The following is a 21,480-nucleotide window of genomic DNA, read 5'->3' on the forward strand; positions in this document are numbered from 1 at the left end:
CTCCAGATTTCGGCTGACCACGCCCACGGGACTCAGGGACCATGAAGCTTTCAACAACGATTCTTGGTGTGACGCTCTTTCCCACAGTAATCACACTTAATAGGAGGACGCCCAGATGAGGCAGCAGAACCACGAGGCTGGACAGTAGGTTTAGTTGCAGAGGTAGTCAAAGCCCCTTTAGAGGGAGCCATATAAAGGGCAGCACGCTCCACAATAAGAGGGTGTACCATAGCCTCACGTCGGTTTTCTTCACTAGCAACAATAGCATATGCATGGGAAAGGGTTGGAAAGGGATCCCTATTCAATACATGTGCACGAATGGGATCATACTCCATGTTCAGCCCGGCCAAAAAAGCATACACCCGAAGCTTTTCTTCCCATTGGCGGTAGGCAATAGTATCAGCCTGACACATAGCAGTAAACTTCCCATAAAAATCCAAGGTTTGCCACATACCTCTCATGCCATTGTAGTACTGGCTAAGAGTAAGATCCTTCTATTCCATCATATGTATCTTCCGACGGAGTTCATAGCATTGGGCAGCATTACCAACCTTAGAATAGGTTTCTTTGGCAACACTCCAGACTTCGGCAGCAGTCTCCAACAATAGATAACAACTCTAAGAAATAGCGGGATCAATAGAACTAAGGAGAAAAGACATCACCAGGCACTAATCAAGATCCCACTTATCCTGGGCCTTCCTTGCAGCAGTTGGATGAGCAGTGGTACCCATCAGATGGCCTTTCAAACCACGGGAACCAACGGAAAGCGAAACAGACCCCGACCACATGAGGTAATTATTGCCATCCAGTTTAACAGAATTAGTCTGGAAACTAGGGAAATCATTCTCACGATGCATAAAGTTTCCCCTTTGTCCAAAAGAGATGGCAAAATTTTTGTCGTCAAACATGGTCGTAAAGAGAAAAAAATTTCACAAAGCTTCACTCACAAAACCACATAAAATAATCTCCAAGTGTAATGGGAGATTTTACCACATAGTTGGAGATGAAAAGGGGCCCTTGGTGGGATACACTCACCACCAACGGAAGCGAAAGAAGGGAGGCAAGGAAAAAAGAACCCTACGGCGGTGGCTGTGGAGACAAAAAAACAAAGCAGGTAGAGAAAAGGGAAAAAGGGGAAAAAAGGAGAAAAAAAAGTCGGAGAGAGGTGGTGGTAGGTTTGCGAGAAGAGAGAGAGAGAGGCGGAAAGAGGTGGTGGAGGCAGAAGTGGTGGTGCTGCTGTGATTTTTGGAGAGATGGATGCCAGTGGTCTCTTACAAATGACACGAAACCCTAGGTCGCTTCATAGCTCTGATATCATAATGAAATATTAGAATGGAGAGAATGACTTGTGTAAATGTGACATAGGCCAGCTTTCTTTATAATAGAATAGATGAACATTCCAGAATAGAGTACAAGATCAAAATACCCTTATGGCAGTTCTACCCTTGTACCCATATTACAACAGTGCTCATATATATATATATATATATATATATATATATATATATATATTGCTTATAATGCTAAAAAATTTGGCGGAAAGAGGTGGTGGAGGCGGAAGTGGTGGTGCTACAGTGATGGTGGTGCTGCAATTATTGGAGAGATGGATGCCAGTGGTCTCTTACACATGACACGAAACCCTAGGTCGATTCTTAATTCTGATACCATGATGAAATATTACAATGGAGAGAATGACTTGTGTCAATGTGACATAGGCCAGCTTTATTTATAATAGAATAGAGGAACATTCCAGAATAAAGTACAAGATCAAAATAACCTTATGACAGTTCTACCCTTGCACCCATATTACAACAGTGCTCATAAATAAATATATATATATATATTGCTTATAATGCTATATATTAAAAACATGCTTCCTCATGTTTAGCATAACCACGATCACAATCCCACACATTTCAAATTTATGTCCACCTCTTAGAGGGGCATTAGTTCAGGTCAGGAGAATACATCTCCTGACCTCCAAATTTTTTCAATACGACTATTTCACCCCCCTTTTTAGTACCATCAAGACTTAGTCATTCTTTAGTGAAGCTCTTTTGCTCGACTTTTAATAACGAATCAAGCGTGACCTGAAACTAAGGGTAACACATTTGATCTCTACCTCATCATGTAATGGAAGTGAGTCAAAGCTATCATAAAGCCTTGCCTCGTCGGCGGCCAACACTACGGGACATGGCAAAGGCAGCAACACAAACAGAGATTGTCATGGAAGCACCAGTGAACTTTCGAAAGGGAAGAAAGAGAAGAGAGAGGAAACATGACAGAAAAGACAACAAAATCAAGCAGGAAATATTAAACACCAGGGAGGCCTGCCAACCTGAAACTTTTATACATCAGAGCCCTTTCTTTCGGATCCCAAGGCTCATTGACATGAAAATGGTACTGTCCTGAAAATCACATATCATCATAGCGTTTAGCTACTCTCTTCATCCATTGAAAAGTAGCCAGTGGTTTTCTGAACATGCACAAAGGCTCGTGATTTTTCTTCTGACTTTTATGCCAATTGCAGGTGTGTCTCCATTGCCAATAGCAGGGGTGGTTGAGGGTTCCAACTCCCTCCCAGATCTTCTAAAAGCCAATGTTGTCAAAACGAATCATATGCATAAGGGGGTTTTCAAGAATCAAATCGTGAATCTTATGATTCAATCCAATTTTCCAAAACGAAAGATAAGTTTAGATAATGAATTAAAAAATAATCCAACTACTTCAATGCATAAACTATGATACCGTCTAATGTTCGAAATTCCGGTCGAAATGATCAAAATTTAGCAAAATTTTTCGGTTACAACAAAGGTTGAAACGAAACCTGGGTCTAACCAAGTTTAAGCTTCGATGAAATTTCGACCATGTTCCAGTCAAACCCTATGCAAGGTTTTGAGTATCGTAATGTATGCACCGATACTAATCGATACGTATCTTATTTTTAGAGTACCGATATGATACTAAAAAATATCAACTGTAAATAGTCGATACGTTGACCCGATATAGTTGATATTTATCGATACACTTGATACATCTCTTATAAACTATATATCTCAATCAATGACTCAAAACACTTACCAGCAGCTCTTGCAAAGCATTGTAATCAATTTTGTTTTGGCAAAATCAACAATTTTTTTGTTCAAATATAGTTTTTTAGTGTCGTTTTTTGCCATGGGTCACTAGGTTAGTGAAAAACAATTGACTGATTGCATGAAACTAGGGTTTTTTTTTTTTCAAAGAGTTGTGTAAACCATCAATCTTCCCTAAACTGAAATTGACTTTTTTTTATATTAGTACAAGTAAGAAACTTCATCATTTATACATAATCAAATGAATGTACTTGTCTGTCATACTTCGTTCTCCTCTTTATAGATGATATATTTTACATATTACTCATAGTGTTTTATGCTTCAAAATTGTATTTTGCATGTCTCTCCCATACAATACGATACGTCTCTTAAAATCACTTTTCAAAGCGACTTTGACAGCATCCGTGCACACCAAATTAAGTTTGACCAACAAAACAAATGAATATTTTACCGCATTTTTTTGTTTTTAGCAATGTTTTACCATATTAAGATTTATGGAATTACTAGATTTGAGAAAACCCCCAACATATAAAATTGAAGATTGCACCTACCGCCAAAAATCCAGATTTTGTTCTTGAACTGGAGGGTTCACATTTTATCCTTTTAGAATTTTATTTTTTAACTATTTCTATTGGACTCACATAAAGAGTATTTGCTTATTTATGAATAATATCATAAGTACTTGAAATAACAAATACAAAAACATTTACTTATTTATGAACAATATAAATAAATGTCTGTCTGGACAACTACGATTCTTAGTACACTGTCCGTACACTAGTCAACATGGGTCAAAAACCACAAGTACCATGTGATTTTATTTTTTTTTATTTTTTTTTGGGTGAAAATAGTTTATGCATTGTGTTTAGAATGTCAAAAATAGGCTGTATACAAAAAATCAGATAAAAAAAACCATTTTTGGGCCTCGAAACCACTAGCTCGAGTTGGCTGGGGAAAATCACAGATTTCGACCAGTTTCGACAATATCTCGATTTTTGGCTGGTTGAAACCCGAGTTTTAAAACCTTGATTATCATTGACATACACAACCAAAACCACAGTTAGAGATTCCGCATAGATCGCACGAGATCTCAGTATTTTTCTCGGATTTTCAAGCTACCGAACTGAAAATGGTTGCGAAACTTAAGGTTTACTAGGTTTCGGTCAAAATTTTGGCCGAAACCATACATTCCATGTTTCATATTTTGACGAGTTGGGTCAAAATTTCGACCGATCTCGCATGTTTCATCCTGTTTCGCCCAGCCTTCTCCAAATTTCCCGAAACAGCCCTATTTTATGCCAAATATTATTTAAGCAAATGATTTTCCATTCACTTAAGATATTATTCACAGATGAACAAATACCCTATATTTGAATCCATAAAAATAGTTAAAAAAATAAAATTCCGACAAGATAAAAAGTCAACCCCCACAAATCAAGAACACAAGCCGAATTTTGGGATGTAGGGGTGATTTTCCACTTAAAATGTCTAGTTTGTTCCCAAATCTGAAAATTTCATAAATCTTATTAGGATAGAACATCCCTAAAAACCAAAAGGGTGGCAAAAATAATTTTTGGTTTTGATATCTAAAAATTTATTTACATCCAAAGCGATTTTAATAGGATTCACGCACACCAAATAAATTTTTAAATATCAAAACAAAAAATTAGTTTCATTCAAAATGACTTTAATAGCATTCACACGCCAAATAGGGTTTGAATGGAACATAATTCTGTCAATAAAAATCAGATTTAAGCAGTGTTAGACTTGTTGGAAAGCTGGTTTTCTGCTCTACATAATACAAAGAGTATCATTCCTATTGCTTATTTAAGTTGGTTTACTTGAATTATATGTGTTCAAATACTAAAGATCATGTGGAATAAAATATCAGTTTATGTATACTGTGTAGTCTAACAACCTAGGGTCCGAAGTCAACTACCATTTTGGGTCTGATTTTTTAAAATCTAGGGGTTACACTATGTTTATAGTGCCTAAAATAGGCTGTCATACAAGTTTAATGACCTAATTTGGTCATATGGCCCCTAAAACCCAAGTCCAAATTTTTTTTAAAAAAATAATAAGTTTCGATTGAAACATCTCGGTTTCGGGCCTGACCGAAACCACAGCCAAAATCAAAACCTCAAACCTTGACCAAAACAAGTTAAGACATGGTCTTGTGTAGCTTACAGACTGAACTGAACTTGTCGAACCAGGCTATGAGTGATATATTAAACCATACATGGCCTTGTGCGGCTTATAGATACTATGGGAATTCTCCCCCTAAGCAACATACCCTCGAGGTTGCTCCATATACACCTCCTCAAGGAGACTAACATATAAACATTCTTGAAATCCATATGATATAAGGGCCAATCTAAATTCACAGCTAATGACATAAGCACACAGAACGAGTTAAAACGAGCAACAGGTGAGAAGGTCTCAAAATAATACACCCCATACGTCTAAGTATAGCCCTTCACAACCAAAAGGGCCATAAGCCGTTCAACTGGTGTACACCTAATGACAACGCACAAGATCCTTACCTAGAGGCAAATCCACAAAGATCCATGTTTGTCATGAAAGCAAGGCATCCATTTCTCTTTCCATAGCCACTTTTCACCTAGGATTACATAAAGCATCATGGTGATTTTTCGAAATGGAATTAGTTAATAATGCGAAAGCAAACTATGTAAAGGAGGTGGTAAGTTAAATATAGAAACAAAATTTTCTATAGGATAAGTAGTCAAGGATTTCTAAGTGCAAGAACAGGTACCTTTAAGAAGAGCAACTAGTAAGTCATTAGGAGACAAAACGCACAAGGACAACAAAAGGAGGTGGACGACTAGTATTTGCATGAAGGTAGGCACAGGAAGAAAATAATATGAAATATTTTTAATAAAATATAACATCGGCGTTAACAAACTATCAATGAGGAAGAGGAACAAAACACTTGTACCCTTACTGAGTTCTAGAGTAACCTAGAAAAAAAATACTTGATACCCCTGGGAGACAACTTATCAACCTAAGGGTGCAATTATGAACAAAGCACATACAACTAAAAACTCGAGGCAGCAAATTAAATAAAGCAAAATCTATACATAACATTGAGAAAGGTAAACGATTAACTAGAACAAAAGAGGGCATTTGGTTAATTAAAAAACAAGCAACATCACCCCAAATTGTTTGGGAACATGCATATGGATCGTGAGAGACTGAGCAATCTCCAATAAATGACCGATTTGCAAGTCAGCAACCCCATTTTGTTGGGGGGTATAAAAAAACTTATCTGATGAATCCTATCATGAGCCAAACAAAAGTCAAAGATTTCACAATCAGTGAATTCAAGAGCATTATCAAACCGAAGAACTTCAATGGAATCATCAAACTGGTTTTAATTTTGTTATAAAAATTTTGAAAAAAACAGGGTACGATCTTTCAACAAATACACCATGTCGAACGGGAATGATAGTCCACAAAAGTGACAAAATAATAAAAACCTAATCTATTTTTGATAGGATATGGAGCCCAAATATCAGATTGTATTAAAGAAAATAAAGGCGGACTACTAGACACTACGAACCGGAAAAGACAACCGATGATGTTTTCCTAGTTGATATGTTTTACAGTTGAATATCAAAGTGATCAGAATATGGTGATGGTAGGAGGTAGTGGTGGTGATACACAGGTAAATGGTTGTTAGCAGCAATCATACACGGCACGACATGTGTTGGCACATGTTTAGTCAACCCTTTTTTACACGGTGAGGCTGCAGCCTCAAGATTGGCGGTGGAGCTCTACTGGCAGCGGTGACAAAAAGAAAACTAAACAAAAAGAATTGTAGGGTTTTAAGGCTCTGATACCAAATTGAATATCAGAGTATGATCAAAATATTTATCTCGTCTCTAGAGGATAGAGGCCCACTTTATGTAAAATAGGTTATATTAGAGAAAGTATACAATAGTGAACGACATACACTACCATCCTAGGGTCCGGATCCAAAGCCAAACTACCATTTGGGTTTGTATTTTTACAATCTAAAGGTTACACTATGTTTATAGGGCCTAAACTAGTATTTCCAACAAAAAAATCTTTGGGACTTAATTTGGCTACTTGGGCCTAAAACTCGCAATCGAAACCTGCAAGCGAAACTTACTAGGTTTCGATCGAAATTTCGCAGTTTAACGAAATATTTTGTGATGCAGATTATCACCAAACTGGGCTTTTTTTTGCTTAGAAATAAGTCTAGGGTTGGATTATATATATGTTGGGCCTTTGATCCCATGGGTTTCCTATGTAATAGGCCACTTTTATAAGCAAAAAATATGGTTAATTAGGTTGCATACGGGATTAGATGTTTTGTAACTATATACATGTTGGCCTTTGGTCCCGCAGGTTTCATATGTAATAGGCCACTTTTATGGGCCTAAAATTTGGGTAATTAGGTTGCATACGGGATTAGATGTTTTATAACTATACTTAGTTTTATGTTTATATAAATAGTGGTAGTTTTATTTTTATGTAATTAGTTATCATGTGATCACTTAAGTGATCATGTGACTTGGTTAAGTGCTAATGTGACAACTTAAGTTGTCATGCAAGTATTTAATTGTTATGTAAGTTGGGATGGATTAGGACTCCATAAGTGCAGCAATGTTTTGAGTCTATTTCCTTCAATATTTCAGTTTCCTAGTTAGTTTAGGTTACCTAATAGGTTAAGGATTGGGTTAGGCCTTTCCTTTATAGTGCAAGAGTCTATTTTTGAATCTTTTATATAAGGTTGTAAGGGGGGCAAGCATTGAACAACGAATTTTATATTAATGAAAAGCTTTTGCTGCTTTTCTTCTCCATTGAAATCTGTCTTGTTTTGATCAAGGCTGGTGAGATCGGTGTTTGATCCGATTGACACCTTGCAATGGGAAGCCCGGGTGGTTCGTTGGTGCCATTGGTGTTTGATCCAATCAACACCTTGCGGTGTGAAGCACGGGTGGTTCTTTCGAAGCTCAACATCCAAGTTCTAATTCAAGAATGGATTTTTATTCAAGAATCTCATTCAAACAAGCTGCTGTCCAGGAAATTCTGCAACTATAGTAAAATTTAAATCATCTCCAACCCCTACTCTTCTTCTAACCTTCCATACATCCAAAGCCTAACTTTCCCCTTTTTGTTTTCACTTTTACCAATACCATACCATCAAACTCTAACCCTAATTTAAAACACTAGTTTTGGCCTACCCGATTGGTGTTCATAATAGATCCTAGTTTATTGGCTTCTAGTTGGTCTCCTACCGATCTAGAACTACATTAATTTGATTTCGAGTTAAAAACCTGGCTCAAAACCAAAATTTTGAACTTTGGCTCTATTATATAGCCATGCAATGTTGAATTGATGATTGTGTGCCCGTATGCTCATACCCTGTCAAGGTTAATAGTATAATCACAAAGCACTAAGATGCACACGTCACCAATGCATAAGGAAGAACTTGAATAGGATACAAAACCCAACCCTAATCAAATTGCCAGGTCCCACCAAAAGAAGGGCAATTTCATACTAGCAGACCGATGATGGACCCTTTCAGAAAGGGTAAACAGAATTTCAGGCAAATAGGAGAATAACTTCATACAGAAGGGTTTTTCTGAAATTAAGTTTCCAAACAGGAGTAACTTATGAACAAAATTTTGGGTGGCCTTGTGTGTGCATTCTTCAACCTATGGACAACATCCTTCTCAAACCAACCATCCATCATCCTGTTCCAGTAGCCCAACCAAGCATCCATATCCCACATTTAAAATTCCGAAAGTTGAACTAAGCGGAACTGACAGAACCAGATGAGGAACCTGATTAGGTTCTCACTGTATAGAACATTTTGAAGCCAAAAATATGCAAATTATGTCATCCTAGAAGAACTGATACACAAAATCTCAAATTGAAATACGAAGAATCAAGGGAGATCAACTGCTCTCTTGTAGCCCCAAATATGAATCGTTGAGTTGCAAATGAATTGTCCAATTCTGCAAGCCATTAGCTGAATTGTGCACAATTCAAGCCCACTAGCATTTCAGAGGATTTTATGAATTCCTGGGGGGGACTCTATTTGATGAAAAGGAGACATGCACTATAACTTACAAATAAAAGGACTGACTGGTGATAACAATCATTCAATTAGTTACCAACTATTACACACAGATACTCCTAAAATCCTTTGGCTGAAGCCAACTTGGGATGGATGTAAACAACCAAATATTACTCGTGATTAACACAAGCATTATTAGCTAGATTGTTTTCTACTATATTACACTTTCTAGGAACATAAAAAAACCTGCAATAGGATGAGACATCAAGTTCTTCATACCTCACCTTTTGACTTTTAGAAATTCTCTCTTCCTCTCTCTTATATGCAGAAGTTACATTAAAAAAAAATACTCCGTTGTTTGTGTTCTATAGGCGCATGTGAATTCTAAAAGTTGAGATTTTCACTGCATAGATATTCTCAATCACATCAAAATCAGCAGAGCATTGACTGTTAGGATTTGCATTGAGATATACTGCGCTTCAAAGCAGCAGGAGATCTGCAAAGGGTCAAATTCCTGTATTGCCAGATATAGCAGTAACATCAATTGGACCAGTTAGCCCAACAACAGCTAGAGCTCCAACCTTGTACTTGGCGACCTCTTTTGATCTCATATTTCCACAAGCAGAAGAATGAGACAGAGAAAGTGGTTTGCAGACAGCCAAATGCGAAAAAAAAAAGAACATCACAGCTTACCCCTTCCAAAATCCCGAATGGTTGTTGTCTCCAAGGGAGACATACGAAAGAAAGGACATTCACAAATAAACTAGGGGCAATCGCCACGTGAAGCTCCCTCCGGGGGCATGAAGCCATCCCCTCATACCTCCACCCTCTTCACCTCCTCTGCCTCCAGCCCCATCACCACCTCCTTCTGGATCCAATCCATCGCTACCTGTCCTCTCCTCTGGCTGGTGCTCTCTCTTCAGGTCGACTCCAAAGGCTTTTGATGGCATCCCTCTGCATTTTATTGCCCCTTCCACAGCGGGCCCTGGGAACGTTGCTCGCTGCCCTGAGGGCTTTCTAGAAGAAGAAGCAAGACTTTGGGAGAACTGCTTAGTGGGAAGCTTCCTTGGCTCTCATCCACTATTCCACACCATGAAGACATCTCTTTCCAAGCAATGGAGTACTCAGGGGAACCTTGACATCTCGCCACTGGACAATGGATTTTTTATTTTCAAGTTCTCTAATGACAAAGACAAGTCTTGAGTCCTCGAAGGTGCTCCCTAGCATGTGGGAAAGAAACCTTTGTTCCTCCGGCAATGGCACCAAAAGCTTCAACTCCGGCGACTAGATATCTCGTCTCTCCCTCTTTGGGTCTCTCTACCGAGCCTTCCCCTACACTACTGGTGCTCCGAAGGTCTTAGCACAATGGGATCAGTTCTGGGCACTCCTCTGTTTTCTGACCTTCGCACCTCTAGGAAAGATCGCCTGGCCTACGCGAGGATTTGTATAGAAGTCTCTGCCGCTGATCCACTTCCTTCGTTCATCACAATCCATGAAAGCGACGATTATTCTTTCGAGCAGGAGATTCACTTCAACTAGAAACCCCCTCACTACTTGACCTGCAAATCGTTTGGCCATGACTCGAAGTTTTGCGCCTCTAAAGCTGATTGCCCTTCCTCAGATGGACTCCGTGAGAATCTGCGTGGTTCCTCTCAAGCTCCTGTCTCTGTTTGACTCCGTCAACCTCTACCTCCTCCAACTCAAGCTCCTCTCTCTGAGGCCTTCTCCCCTGTGCGTGGTAGGATCCGAACCAGGACCAAGCGCCGGAATCCTCATCAAAAAAACATTGGTTCTGTCGCTGCTACTAAGAGGTCCTTACCCATTAGTAACAACAGATTCTCCCTCCTGCCTGCTGAAGATGAAACTGAAGCTGATGCCTGCCCCGAGGTGCTCCTGTTCCAAATCTCTGAGCCTAGTCGATCCCGCATGTCATTGATCCTACGCACCACCTCCTCTGGTGTAAGTTCTCCTACTGGCAAGCCTGCCCCTCCCTCTGGTATCGGTCTCTCTTAACGCTTTACCTGCTGTGATGCCTTCTTCCTCGTAGTCTGCTCCTCTGCAGAACGAAACTTCAAAAAGTGAGATGCCTTCTACCCCTTGTGAGACCCTACCTTTGCCTCTCTCATCCACCTGTCCCCCTATAGCCCCCACCTCTTCTCTTGAATCTTCACTCCTTGGCCCTGGTCCCCCTTTTAATCCCACAGGTTCTCTTTTAACCCATGTGGGTTCTCGGGTCTCTCCAACTCAAAAACTGGCCACCCATCAAACCGGCCTTTATCCATTCTTTGAAAGGCCAGTTCAACCATCCACCCCCTTCAGGCCGAGTGACCACTCACCCCCCCTTGGCAAGCTCTTCCCCTGCTGGTTCCTACCATCGCAGGCATCGTAGCTCTTCCCAGCACAGATCAGTTCTCTCTCGGCTGTGTGAGCCTTTGTTGCCTTTAGCTCCCTTGTCCAAATGAACCAAGGTCTCTTTTGGAACACTACGGGCCTAAATAACCCCTCTAAGCATGTTCCTGTTAGGTCCAAAATCAAGCTTGATCTTGCAAGCTTTTGCTGCCTTCTCGAAACTCATATCAAGGAACTCAACTCCTCCAAAATCTCAGCCTCCATTGCCCCGGGCTGGTCTCTTCTCTCTAACTACCAACATCATGCTAATGGCAGAATTTGGTTTTTATGGGACCTTGTAAATACAATATTTCTTCTCAATTCTTGCATCTTAAATTCCTTGATATCATTAGCCATTCAAGTTTCCTTCTCACTGTGGTCTATGCCTCAAACTGCCCCTCTCATAGGCTGTCTCTTTGGACTGATATTCAGTCCATTGCAACTCAAACTGGTAATGCTCCTTGGGGCCTTGGTGGTGACTTCAATGTTATAAGGTACAGCCATGAAAAGCTAGCGGGAGATCATATAGACATGGATGCTATCAACTGTTTCAGTGAGTGCATCGAAGACATAGGGGTCAATGATCTAAGATGGGCTGGTCCACTCTATACTCGGAATAACAAAAGAACAGGCAGTGCTCTTGTCACTTGTAAGTTGGATAGAATGCTGGTTATTGAAGAATGGCTTTCACCATTTCCTTCATCTCTTGCAACCTCAGACTTACCTGGCATCTCTGATCACAGCCCTATCACCCTCACCATCCAGCCTTGCATCTCCTTTGGCCCAAAGCCTTTCAAATTTTTCAACATGTGGGTATCTCACCCAACTTTCTTGCCTACTGTTCAAATTGCTTGGGATAAGCCTGTAAGGGCTTTCTCCTCCCCCTTTATTCCTTTTGCCAGGAAGCTTAGAAAGGTAAAGGCTGCTCTCAAAAGTTGGAACTCAACCATCTTTGGTAACATTGGTCAGCAGGTTCTGTTATGCAAAGACAAACTCTCCTCTATCCAACTGCAGCTCCAATCTGATATCCTAAACGTTGCCTTGGCTGCAGAAGAAAAAGAAGTCTCCATTGAGCTTTCCTCTCTTCTTTCTCAAGAGGAATGCTTTCTCAAGCAATAGTCTAGGACTATATGGCCGGAATTGGGGGACACAAATTCAGCTTATTTTCACCGATCTTTGAAGGCAAAGATAAAATGTAAACTCTATTCTGATGCTAAAGGCTCCGGATGGTTCTTCCATTACTACAGTCAAAAATATCAAAGACACGACTGTGAAGAACTTCAAGGATATTTTCAATGGTTCTAGGATGATCCTGAGCCGTTCCCTAACAACCTTCTCAACAAATTCATCCCAAATGAGCTGCTCCCCACTCTTAGAGCCATCCCTGAGGAAGCTGAAACTGAGACTGCTATTCGTTCTCTCAAAGTGGATGGAGCCCCTGGTCTGGATGGGTTTAATATGGGGTTCTTCCTAGCAGCTTCGGACATTGTTAAGCATGATCTTATCAAGGCTGTTCGGAGCTTCTTCTTCAACCCCTCTCAGATCAAAGAGGTCAACCACACTTCTTATGCCTCATCCCCAAGAAAGAAGGCGCTTCTGTTATGACAGACTTCAGGCCCATTGCTCTCTGCAATCTGATCTACAAGTTCATTGCCAAAATCCTTGCCACCAGACTCAAGAGTGTTGTGGATTTGCTTGTTAGTGATAACCAGTCAGCCTTCATCCCTGGCAGGAACATCTCGGACAACATCCTTCTATGCAATGAGATTGTTAGAGGCTTTGCCAGATCCAGTCATTCCCCTGTTGCCCTTATGAAGATTGATATTCACAAGGCATTTGACTCCATTAGATGGGACTTTATCATTAATGTGATGACCATTAATGAGATGACCAAGATGGGATTCCCCCCGGCCTTTGTCAATTGGATTCATGGCTGTATCTCCTCTACAAGGCTCTCTGTCCTAGTAAACAGCAGTCCGGCAGGCTACTTCTCAACTTCTATGGGAATCACAAGGGTGCCCTCTTTCTCCCTACATTTTCACCTTGGCTTTGGAAGTTCTATCCAGGGATATCCAATCTTGCACGGATCAGAACCTCATCTCTCCAATTCCGAAGTGCAAAGTCTCAAGCTCTCCCATCTAGCTTTTGCAGACGACCTTATGATCTTCTCCAAAGCTTCCATCAGCTCTTTTGAAGCCATCATGTCTTGTCTGCTGCGCTTCCAGTTGGCCTCGGGTCTGCGCACAAACCCTTCAAAGTCTCTTCTCTTCCTTGCGAGGGTTTCTAATTTGGATAGAGAGGCTCTTATTGACAAAGTCGGCTTCTCTGCTGGCTAGCTTCCTGTCAAATACTTGGGTCTCCCTCTGATTCCTGGTAGGCTATCTGCTCATCACTGCACCCCTATGTTGGACCTCGTCAGGAAGCGCCTTCAGCTCTGGAAAGGAAAGCTTCTCTCTTATGCGGGTCGCCTTGTCCTCATCAAATCAGTGTTGGAATCCTCTTATATCTATTGGTCCGGCACCTATGGTTTACCTCACTCTACTGTCAAAGCCTTGGAATCCCTAATAGCCTCTTTCCCATGGAAGGGGACGGACTCCACCAGGTTTCTTCATCCCATCAGTTGGGCTTCAGTCTGTCTGCCAAAAAAAGAAAGTGGATTGGGTATTAGAAGAATCAAAGAGGTATTACTTAGCTGGTACTATCAAGCTGATCTGGAACATTGTCTCTAAAAAGAGAAGTATTTGGGTTGACTGGATCTACTCGAGACACCTGCAGCACGGTTCCTTCTGGACTGTTTCTCTATCTTCTGATGCCTCTTGGGAGTTGGGTCTGACGGAAGATCTTAGCTGCTCGCTCCCTAGTCCAAGGTTCTATCTACTCCCATATTGGCAATGGCTCATCTACCTCCTTCTAGCTTGATTATTGGCATCCTTTGGGCATCCTTCTCCACCAGGTTTCCACCAGAGATTTTTATAGATCGGGCCTCACTAGACAATCCGAGGTTGCAAATATCCTTGGCAGCAATGGTTGGACTCTGCAGCCTTCTACTCATCAGTCACTTAACAGCATTTGGGCTGCCCTCCCCTCTATCCCTAGAAGTCCACTAGGGAGAGGTGATTCTGTTTTTTGGGTTCATTCTTCCTCTGGCTGCTTTAGTGCAAAAGCTGCCTGGGATCATATCCGCTCCAAAATTGCCTGGGCTCCTTGGAGAAATCTTCTTTGGTTCAAGCACCACATCCCCCGTCACTGCTTCACGGCCTGGAGAGCACTCTCAAACTGTCTTCCAACGCAGTCCTTCCTCCATCATCGTCACATACAAGCCCCTCCCTCATGCTGCCTTTGTTGGAACAATAATGAAGACATTGAGCATCTTTTCTTCACGTGTCCTTTCTCTTTAGCTATCTGGAAGGGAGCTCTAGCAAAATGCTGGCCTTTACCTAGAAGAATTCTTCCTTTCAGTAGAGAGTGGCTCTGGATTGACAAGACCTTTGCGGGTTCCTCTATTTGTGACACTGTTGGAAAGTTAGTTTTTTGTGCCACGATCAACCACATCTGGTTGGAGCGTACTCTAAGGAAATGGACCTCCAAATCGCGAACTCATCAGCAGATTTGGGATGCCATTTCCTTCGAGATTAATGCTAAGCTATCTTTGCCTCCCCCCTCTTTTTGTAATGACACCCCAAGGAACAGGCTTATTGTTGTCTCCTGGGGCCTCTCCTCTACTACCTCCCTCCGATCCTCCTCCTCCTGAGGATTCAGGTCCTCTCATTGTTCTTCTTTGTTCCCTAAGGGAGCTGCTGTAATTTTTTTCCTCTTTGGTAATGAATTTTTCAATTCACCCAAAAAAAAAAAAAAAACCAAGGGCAACTAAATAAAATACCATCCATAATACCATTGCTATAACATTTACGTTTTATAGACATTTGTCATAATATTTGGATTTTGGAACATGAGGGACCTCGGATGTAATTCACACAAAAAGAAATGTTCTACAAGTATAAAAAGCAATCACCATACAAGAACACTCATAGTTCAAGAATATAATTATTAGAAAAGAAGAGTAACTTAGAACTCTAAATTATCATCCTAGGCAAGTATCTTTAAACTACTAATCCCAAATTTAGCAAACCTTCTTAACCCCATGGAACTAGCTATAAATGCTCTCCCTTCTGTTTTCTTCTCTGGAGGGTGGAGTGGTGGTGAGGAGGGATGAGGAAAAGCATAATAGAAGAGAGAAAGAGGGGCAGAACATTTGTCAAACATTCCAAAAAAAACCACATCACTTGATTCAATTGAGGTGGTGGGGCCTGAAAGGTACTTGAGCATGATCAAGAAGTAAAAATAAAATAGCAGATTGGGTCCATGCAGTGTAGGGGGGAAAATGAAAAGGAGGAGTTATTCTTGAAAAATAAAATTATATTGAGCCTATATTTATCGAACTAAAATTTTGAAATATTGTACACCCACACTTTAGATAAATTTTAACCGGCCTACTTATGCACTTGATCAACACACCCACACCCATATAAAGTCTAACTAACTACTTTAACTAACACATGAAAAAGTATGGAAAACAAAACAGAGAGGAAAAGGAAGAAAACATTTACAGAACCACATACTTACGGTGGGGTAATGCTATCGGCCCACTGGCGAAGCCAATCTGAGGAAATCCAGAAGTGTGGATCCTCAAGTGAATTAACAGCAGCTTCAGAAAGAATTGATCTCACTTCTAGTCTCCGTTCCGTGATCCTCTCCATCTCCTTTTCCTTCTTTAGCTTATACTGGTGGCAGGCATCAGCAATTGATGAATTTAATTTATTTATCTCTTCAGCAATATGCAAGGGAAGAGCGTTATCATTGCTTTTGGAAACCAGCTTTCCATCTATTTCAACATCATTGGTGCTATAACTTGTGCAAGTTTTGTCACCGGCCTTCTTACTATTTCTACGGTTATACATCAGCATGTATGCATCAGCTGATGAAAATGTCACTGTTTGACAAACAATATTCAAATCTGATGGTTGCATCAGATCTTCACTTGAATGATATCCATTCACGGCAGAATTGACAGATCCATAACAAGAAAGGGGCACCAACGGCTCAATTCCAAGAGGTTTAGCAGTTGAACTTGAGGATCCTTCTCCAAATGGATGACCACCTAATTTTAAGACATGCTCATCATCAAATTCCCACCACTGATCTATACGCTCATCCCTAATATGTGCAACATAATGGCCACTATTAACAGCTGTACCCTTGTGAATCAGTACCGCTGACAAGTCATATACTAGATTCAACTGAGAAGGCTCAGACAATCTCCTTCCCATATCCAGTTCTCTAGGAAAACTAAATACAGATGTTATCTTCTTCTTGGTTGTGGTCTGCAGAAGAAAATTAACGAAAATCAGTTCAATGAAAGCTTAAAAGTCATACCACAAGGGAATAGCAAAAAATCTACTTCTGAATAGCAAAAATCCCCTCTCCCAATATCTTTTTCCCGTTTCCAAATAATTATACCAACAAGACTAAACGGAGGAAGGTATGAAAGTTAATAGAGTTCATCAACGAACTCAAATAGCCATAATAACATATGGGACGACATACCACATCATTCAACTACATTGCACCCCATGAAACAGCTTTCTAACGTCTTAAAGAATTTTTTATTTATTCTTAGGGTAAATCACAAGTAGACTTCCTCAGGTTTCTGAAAACTTCAGATACCTACGAATGCAGTAGGACTATCATGGCTGAACCAGTGTCACCCTATCTAGAAATCCAATTAAGACGAACCGGTCCCAGACTGGCTTTTGGTTCAGAGAGGGTTGGCAGGAAATAATGTTGTAAGTTTTTATTATTGGTTGGCTACGTGGGCGATTTGATCCCTCAAAGTTCATTCCCAACAGACCCTCCATTGCTACAAATCGAAACCCATACATACCATACCTGGTTGTTACACTATGTCATTATCGCATGGTACTGTTACAGAGAGGGTATTTCAGTTTTCAGACTGCTGGTTCGTGATATTGTAGACTTGAATCAAGAGGCTTTAGGATTGACTACCTAATCCCAAAACCTTGGCATGATTGGAATTTGGTGTGAAGAACTCCATCCATCAAAATCGAGGAAGGTTGCTGCAGGGGTATTATTCCTATCATGGGAAAGAACTACTCTTCCTCTTATTACAATTAAAGTCATATTACATTTACAAGTAAGCCCCTCTCCTCTTAAGTTGTATGTAATGATTTCAATCCTTCTTCGAAATCCTCGCATCGTCGTTCCCCTTATAAGTAAATTACTATTTTGCCCTTGCTTGTTAACTTTTCTAATAGGATTCTGAACTTCAAGAAAACTACAAAATTGCCATCAACTCTATTATTTGAGTTGCTTATCGTTTGGCAAGCCCATTACGACCAATAATCAGGGTTTATTAGACCACATTGTTACATCAATTGGTATCAGACACAAGACAAAAGTCCTCCTCCACACCCTAACCATGGTAGCCAATAGTGAGGTTATTCACATAGTTCTTAATCTCAGCAAGATATCAAAAAACTTGAGCTTGTCGAGACGAGATATAGGCCGAAATATCAAACATGCATTAACTCGAAAATCTCGATTGAAATTTCGGCGAGATTTGGATCCTCTTGTACCGTCTTGCCGAAATGGTACAAAGTGCCATATAAAAAGACAAACTCGACCAGACTTCGAAATTTCGAAGTAAACTCGAAAAGGGGGGAAAACCTAGGTTCTTGATTTTATTTTATTTTTTTTACCATATTATCACTCAATACTACTGGAATACACTATTGGGCGTTGCCACATCACTAGGAAGAGATCGATTGCTGCACAGTGGAAGATTTGGCTACATTCAACTATTTCAGGTAAAAAGTTACTATTCCGAAAAGACAAATATGACAAATACTTGTTCTATGGTTCATTGCTTTGGTTGTGAAGGTTATGAAATAAGACCACCTATTTACAACTCACTTAAACGAAAAGACCAGATTAGGAGATTTATTATAGACCAACAAAAGGGCTAGCGTTATAGACTTAAAAATCGGACTTCGAAGACTAAAAATCAGACTTTGAAGATTGAAAATCGGGCTTTAAAGCAGACTTGAAAAACTTTACTTTTCCAACAGTTGGCTCGACTTATTGGCTTTGGCCGCTCACTAGTTGTTGGGTCAGATTCCATAGATGTCTATTTAGACGTAGATTTCTTGCTTTTGGATTCAGATGCAATTTCAATCTTAGATCAGTTTCGGTTTCAGTTGTGGTTGACGATCTGACTGTGATTTATGGTTTCATACCTATAAAAAGGCTCTAGAAGAGGTTGCCTGGGGGTAGATTTTTTATATGTCAAGCACCAAAGGCCAATCTACAACCTCACGATATGGATCTTATGAAAGTGGCTCAACGGATAGTTCTTCACATTACGATGACCTATACCCTAGGATATGTTACATGCAGTATGTAGATGAGACCATTTACAGGGCAGCTGTGGAGAACTACTCTCGTTTCTTCTTGAACACTATGATGTGGCATTCATATGTCACATAGACAGAGGGCAATGCACATCAGTTCCATCGAACCATGAGTAGACTCAATCCAGCACGTCATAGTTCATATTAGTAGGCACTCACATACTCATAGTATTGCATTGTTGGGACTTCGGACATGGAAAACGAGTGGACTCGATCCAGCACGTCATAGTTCATATCAGTAGACAGTCACATACTCATAGTATTGTATCGTTGGGAGTTGGGACATGGAAGACTAGGGTGTCTATGACTTATGTATAGCTCATTGTACTTGGGTTGGGTGTCTATTTAATAAGCATTGTTCAAACTTTACTGTACTTTTTAGTTTGTAGCTTCTACTCAAGTCTTTAACTATTTCTTAAATAATTATTCAATATTACGTGTTTTCATCCATTACTGCATAATTTACTTGTTTTACTTGCCAATTATGTCTCATAGCACTCAAACATTGTGTAGAATAGGCAATATCACATAAGGGTTCGACATTTAATGTTGCTACCAACCAAAGATGCAAATCTAAAACACCAAATTGGGGGGGTTTTTTTTTTTTTTTGATAATTTGAAGACTTTTTTATGTTTGTTAAGCTTAAAACACGCTTCCCTTAAATTTTCGGAGTCAATTGTTGCCATTTGCCCACCAAAATAAAATAAATAAATAAAAATATTTACAAAAACTTGTCGAGATCTCAATCGTCTCAACTTGGTCGAGACGTGTTTTCGAACTATGGTTATTCATCAGCTCATGTCCCACAAGGAGGAATACCTAGCCGACCTTGCTTGTTTCACAATTCAATGTAGGGTAGAGTTGATAACTCTATACCACTGTTACTACCCTTCAAACTATCATGTCATTTCTGCAAGCTTCTATAGATCAATTGGCATAGTTGTCAAGGCATCCAGGCATCTTAGCTGCCCTAGGCGTAGGCCTGTAAACAGATCAGATTCGGCTCGGATACGGATTGAATGTTATCAGATCTGGATATTCTTTGGCTGAATATAGATACCATCCAATCTAGAGATTCTTCCAATTCCGTTCCACAGGCCCTGCCTCAGACTACAACACTGCCGCCGTCATCACATTTTACCCAATCATATGGGGCTAGACAACTTTTGGCAATGCTCCCTACGGAGCTGAAAGAGAAGCCCAGTTAGATGTCCTTAATTTCTATGGGGATAATATTCTAGGGCAATACTTAAAAAGGATTCACAATTTGGAGACATCCTTCCGATGGTACGGGTTGACTGAGGCCAGAAAGCATTTATATGTTGAAGCCATACTGAAGTGTACAGCTCTATTCTGGGGGATCAAGTACCAACAACAAAATCGGACTCTAGGCATAACTGAAATGCGAGAAGCCATGACAGGTGATTTTGCCTACCGACTACAAACAACGCATGCATCTTAAATTCGTTGAGATAGGACAATATGACCGTGGAGGAATATGTAATAAAATTTTACTTTTTAGCCACTAGCTCAGAGTTTGAGTGGGATGAAAATGTCTTAGTGGCACAGTTTCAGAATGGAATGCACCCTCAGATCAGAACTGCATTAGCTTCCACTTGACTGCCTACGATGGAGGACACTGTAAAGTTAGCGTATCAGATAGAGGACTGTGTGAAAGGCCTTACAGTCAAAAGAGCTTTCTAGACACCTTCTCTTAAGTAATAGTACAAGCAAGCATCCTTCACCAGAGATCTTTCAGTAAGCCAAAGATAAGCAGTTCCTTTATGACATCTTCATGGCTACATGCCTACACTGCCCTTATTCTCCCCCTCATGGTCTAGTTCTGACAGATGATCTTCAAAATCAATGGCTAAAATACAATTTCTACTTGCAAGGTGTATGGGCATTAATCTGCTGAGTTTCCTAATCGTTCGGTTGTTTTGCAGATAAAGAACTCATGGCTACAGCTTTGGAAAAGGAACTGAATAGAATATTTGGAGGCAGAGTGTGAGCATGAACCCAATTAAGTCAATGACAATGACAGTGACGGAGAGCAGCAACAGCCTTACTACGTTCTTCATCTACTTTTGGCAACACACAAGGTTTCTGATGAGGATGATTAGGGTCAAAACAGTATTTCCAAACAAGAGTGAGCTGCAATAACAATTTATGAACTATGTTAATCAACAACGGTAGTTGTACCAACGCCGTTTGCAAGGTCGGGTTGACAAGAGAGCCGCATCCTTAAAGTTGCTTGGGTGAACAACAACAATCTTTTAAGTCAATTATAGGTGTTTGTTCACAGATTCTATTGGTGGGTTGATCGAGACAGTGCAATGTGACGTTTTACCTACATGGTTTGTCACATCCCCCTTGGGCGACTGGTTACTTGATGAGGTACAACACTCTGGTCATGAGAATACTTATTCCTTCAAGCAAGAT

The 21,480-nt window shown here is 40.3% G+C and overlaps 1 protein-coding gene across 1 annotated transcript in view; it reads right to left on the minus strand.

The window, feature by feature from the left end:
* The window catches only part of LOC122658126 (ubiquitin carboxyl-terminal hydrolase 26-like), an 86,318-nt gene that overhangs the window by 38,331 nt on the left and 26,507 nt on the right, over positions 1-21,480 (minus strand). The window contains exon 5 of the mRNA XM_043853027.1: positions 16,174-16,931. Coding sequence (XP_043708962.1) covers positions 16,174-16,931 — 758 coding nt within the window. The remainder of the gene's footprint in view (positions 1-16,173; positions 16,932-21,480) is intronic.

Source organism: Telopea speciosissima, chromosome 4 (genome assembly GCF_018873765.1).
Source record: "Telopea speciosissima isolate NSW1024214 ecotype Mountain lineage chromosome 4, Tspe_v1, whole genome shotgun sequence".
Classification (NCBI taxonomy): Eukaryota; Viridiplantae; Streptophyta; class Magnoliopsida; order Proteales; family Proteaceae; genus Telopea; species Telopea speciosissima.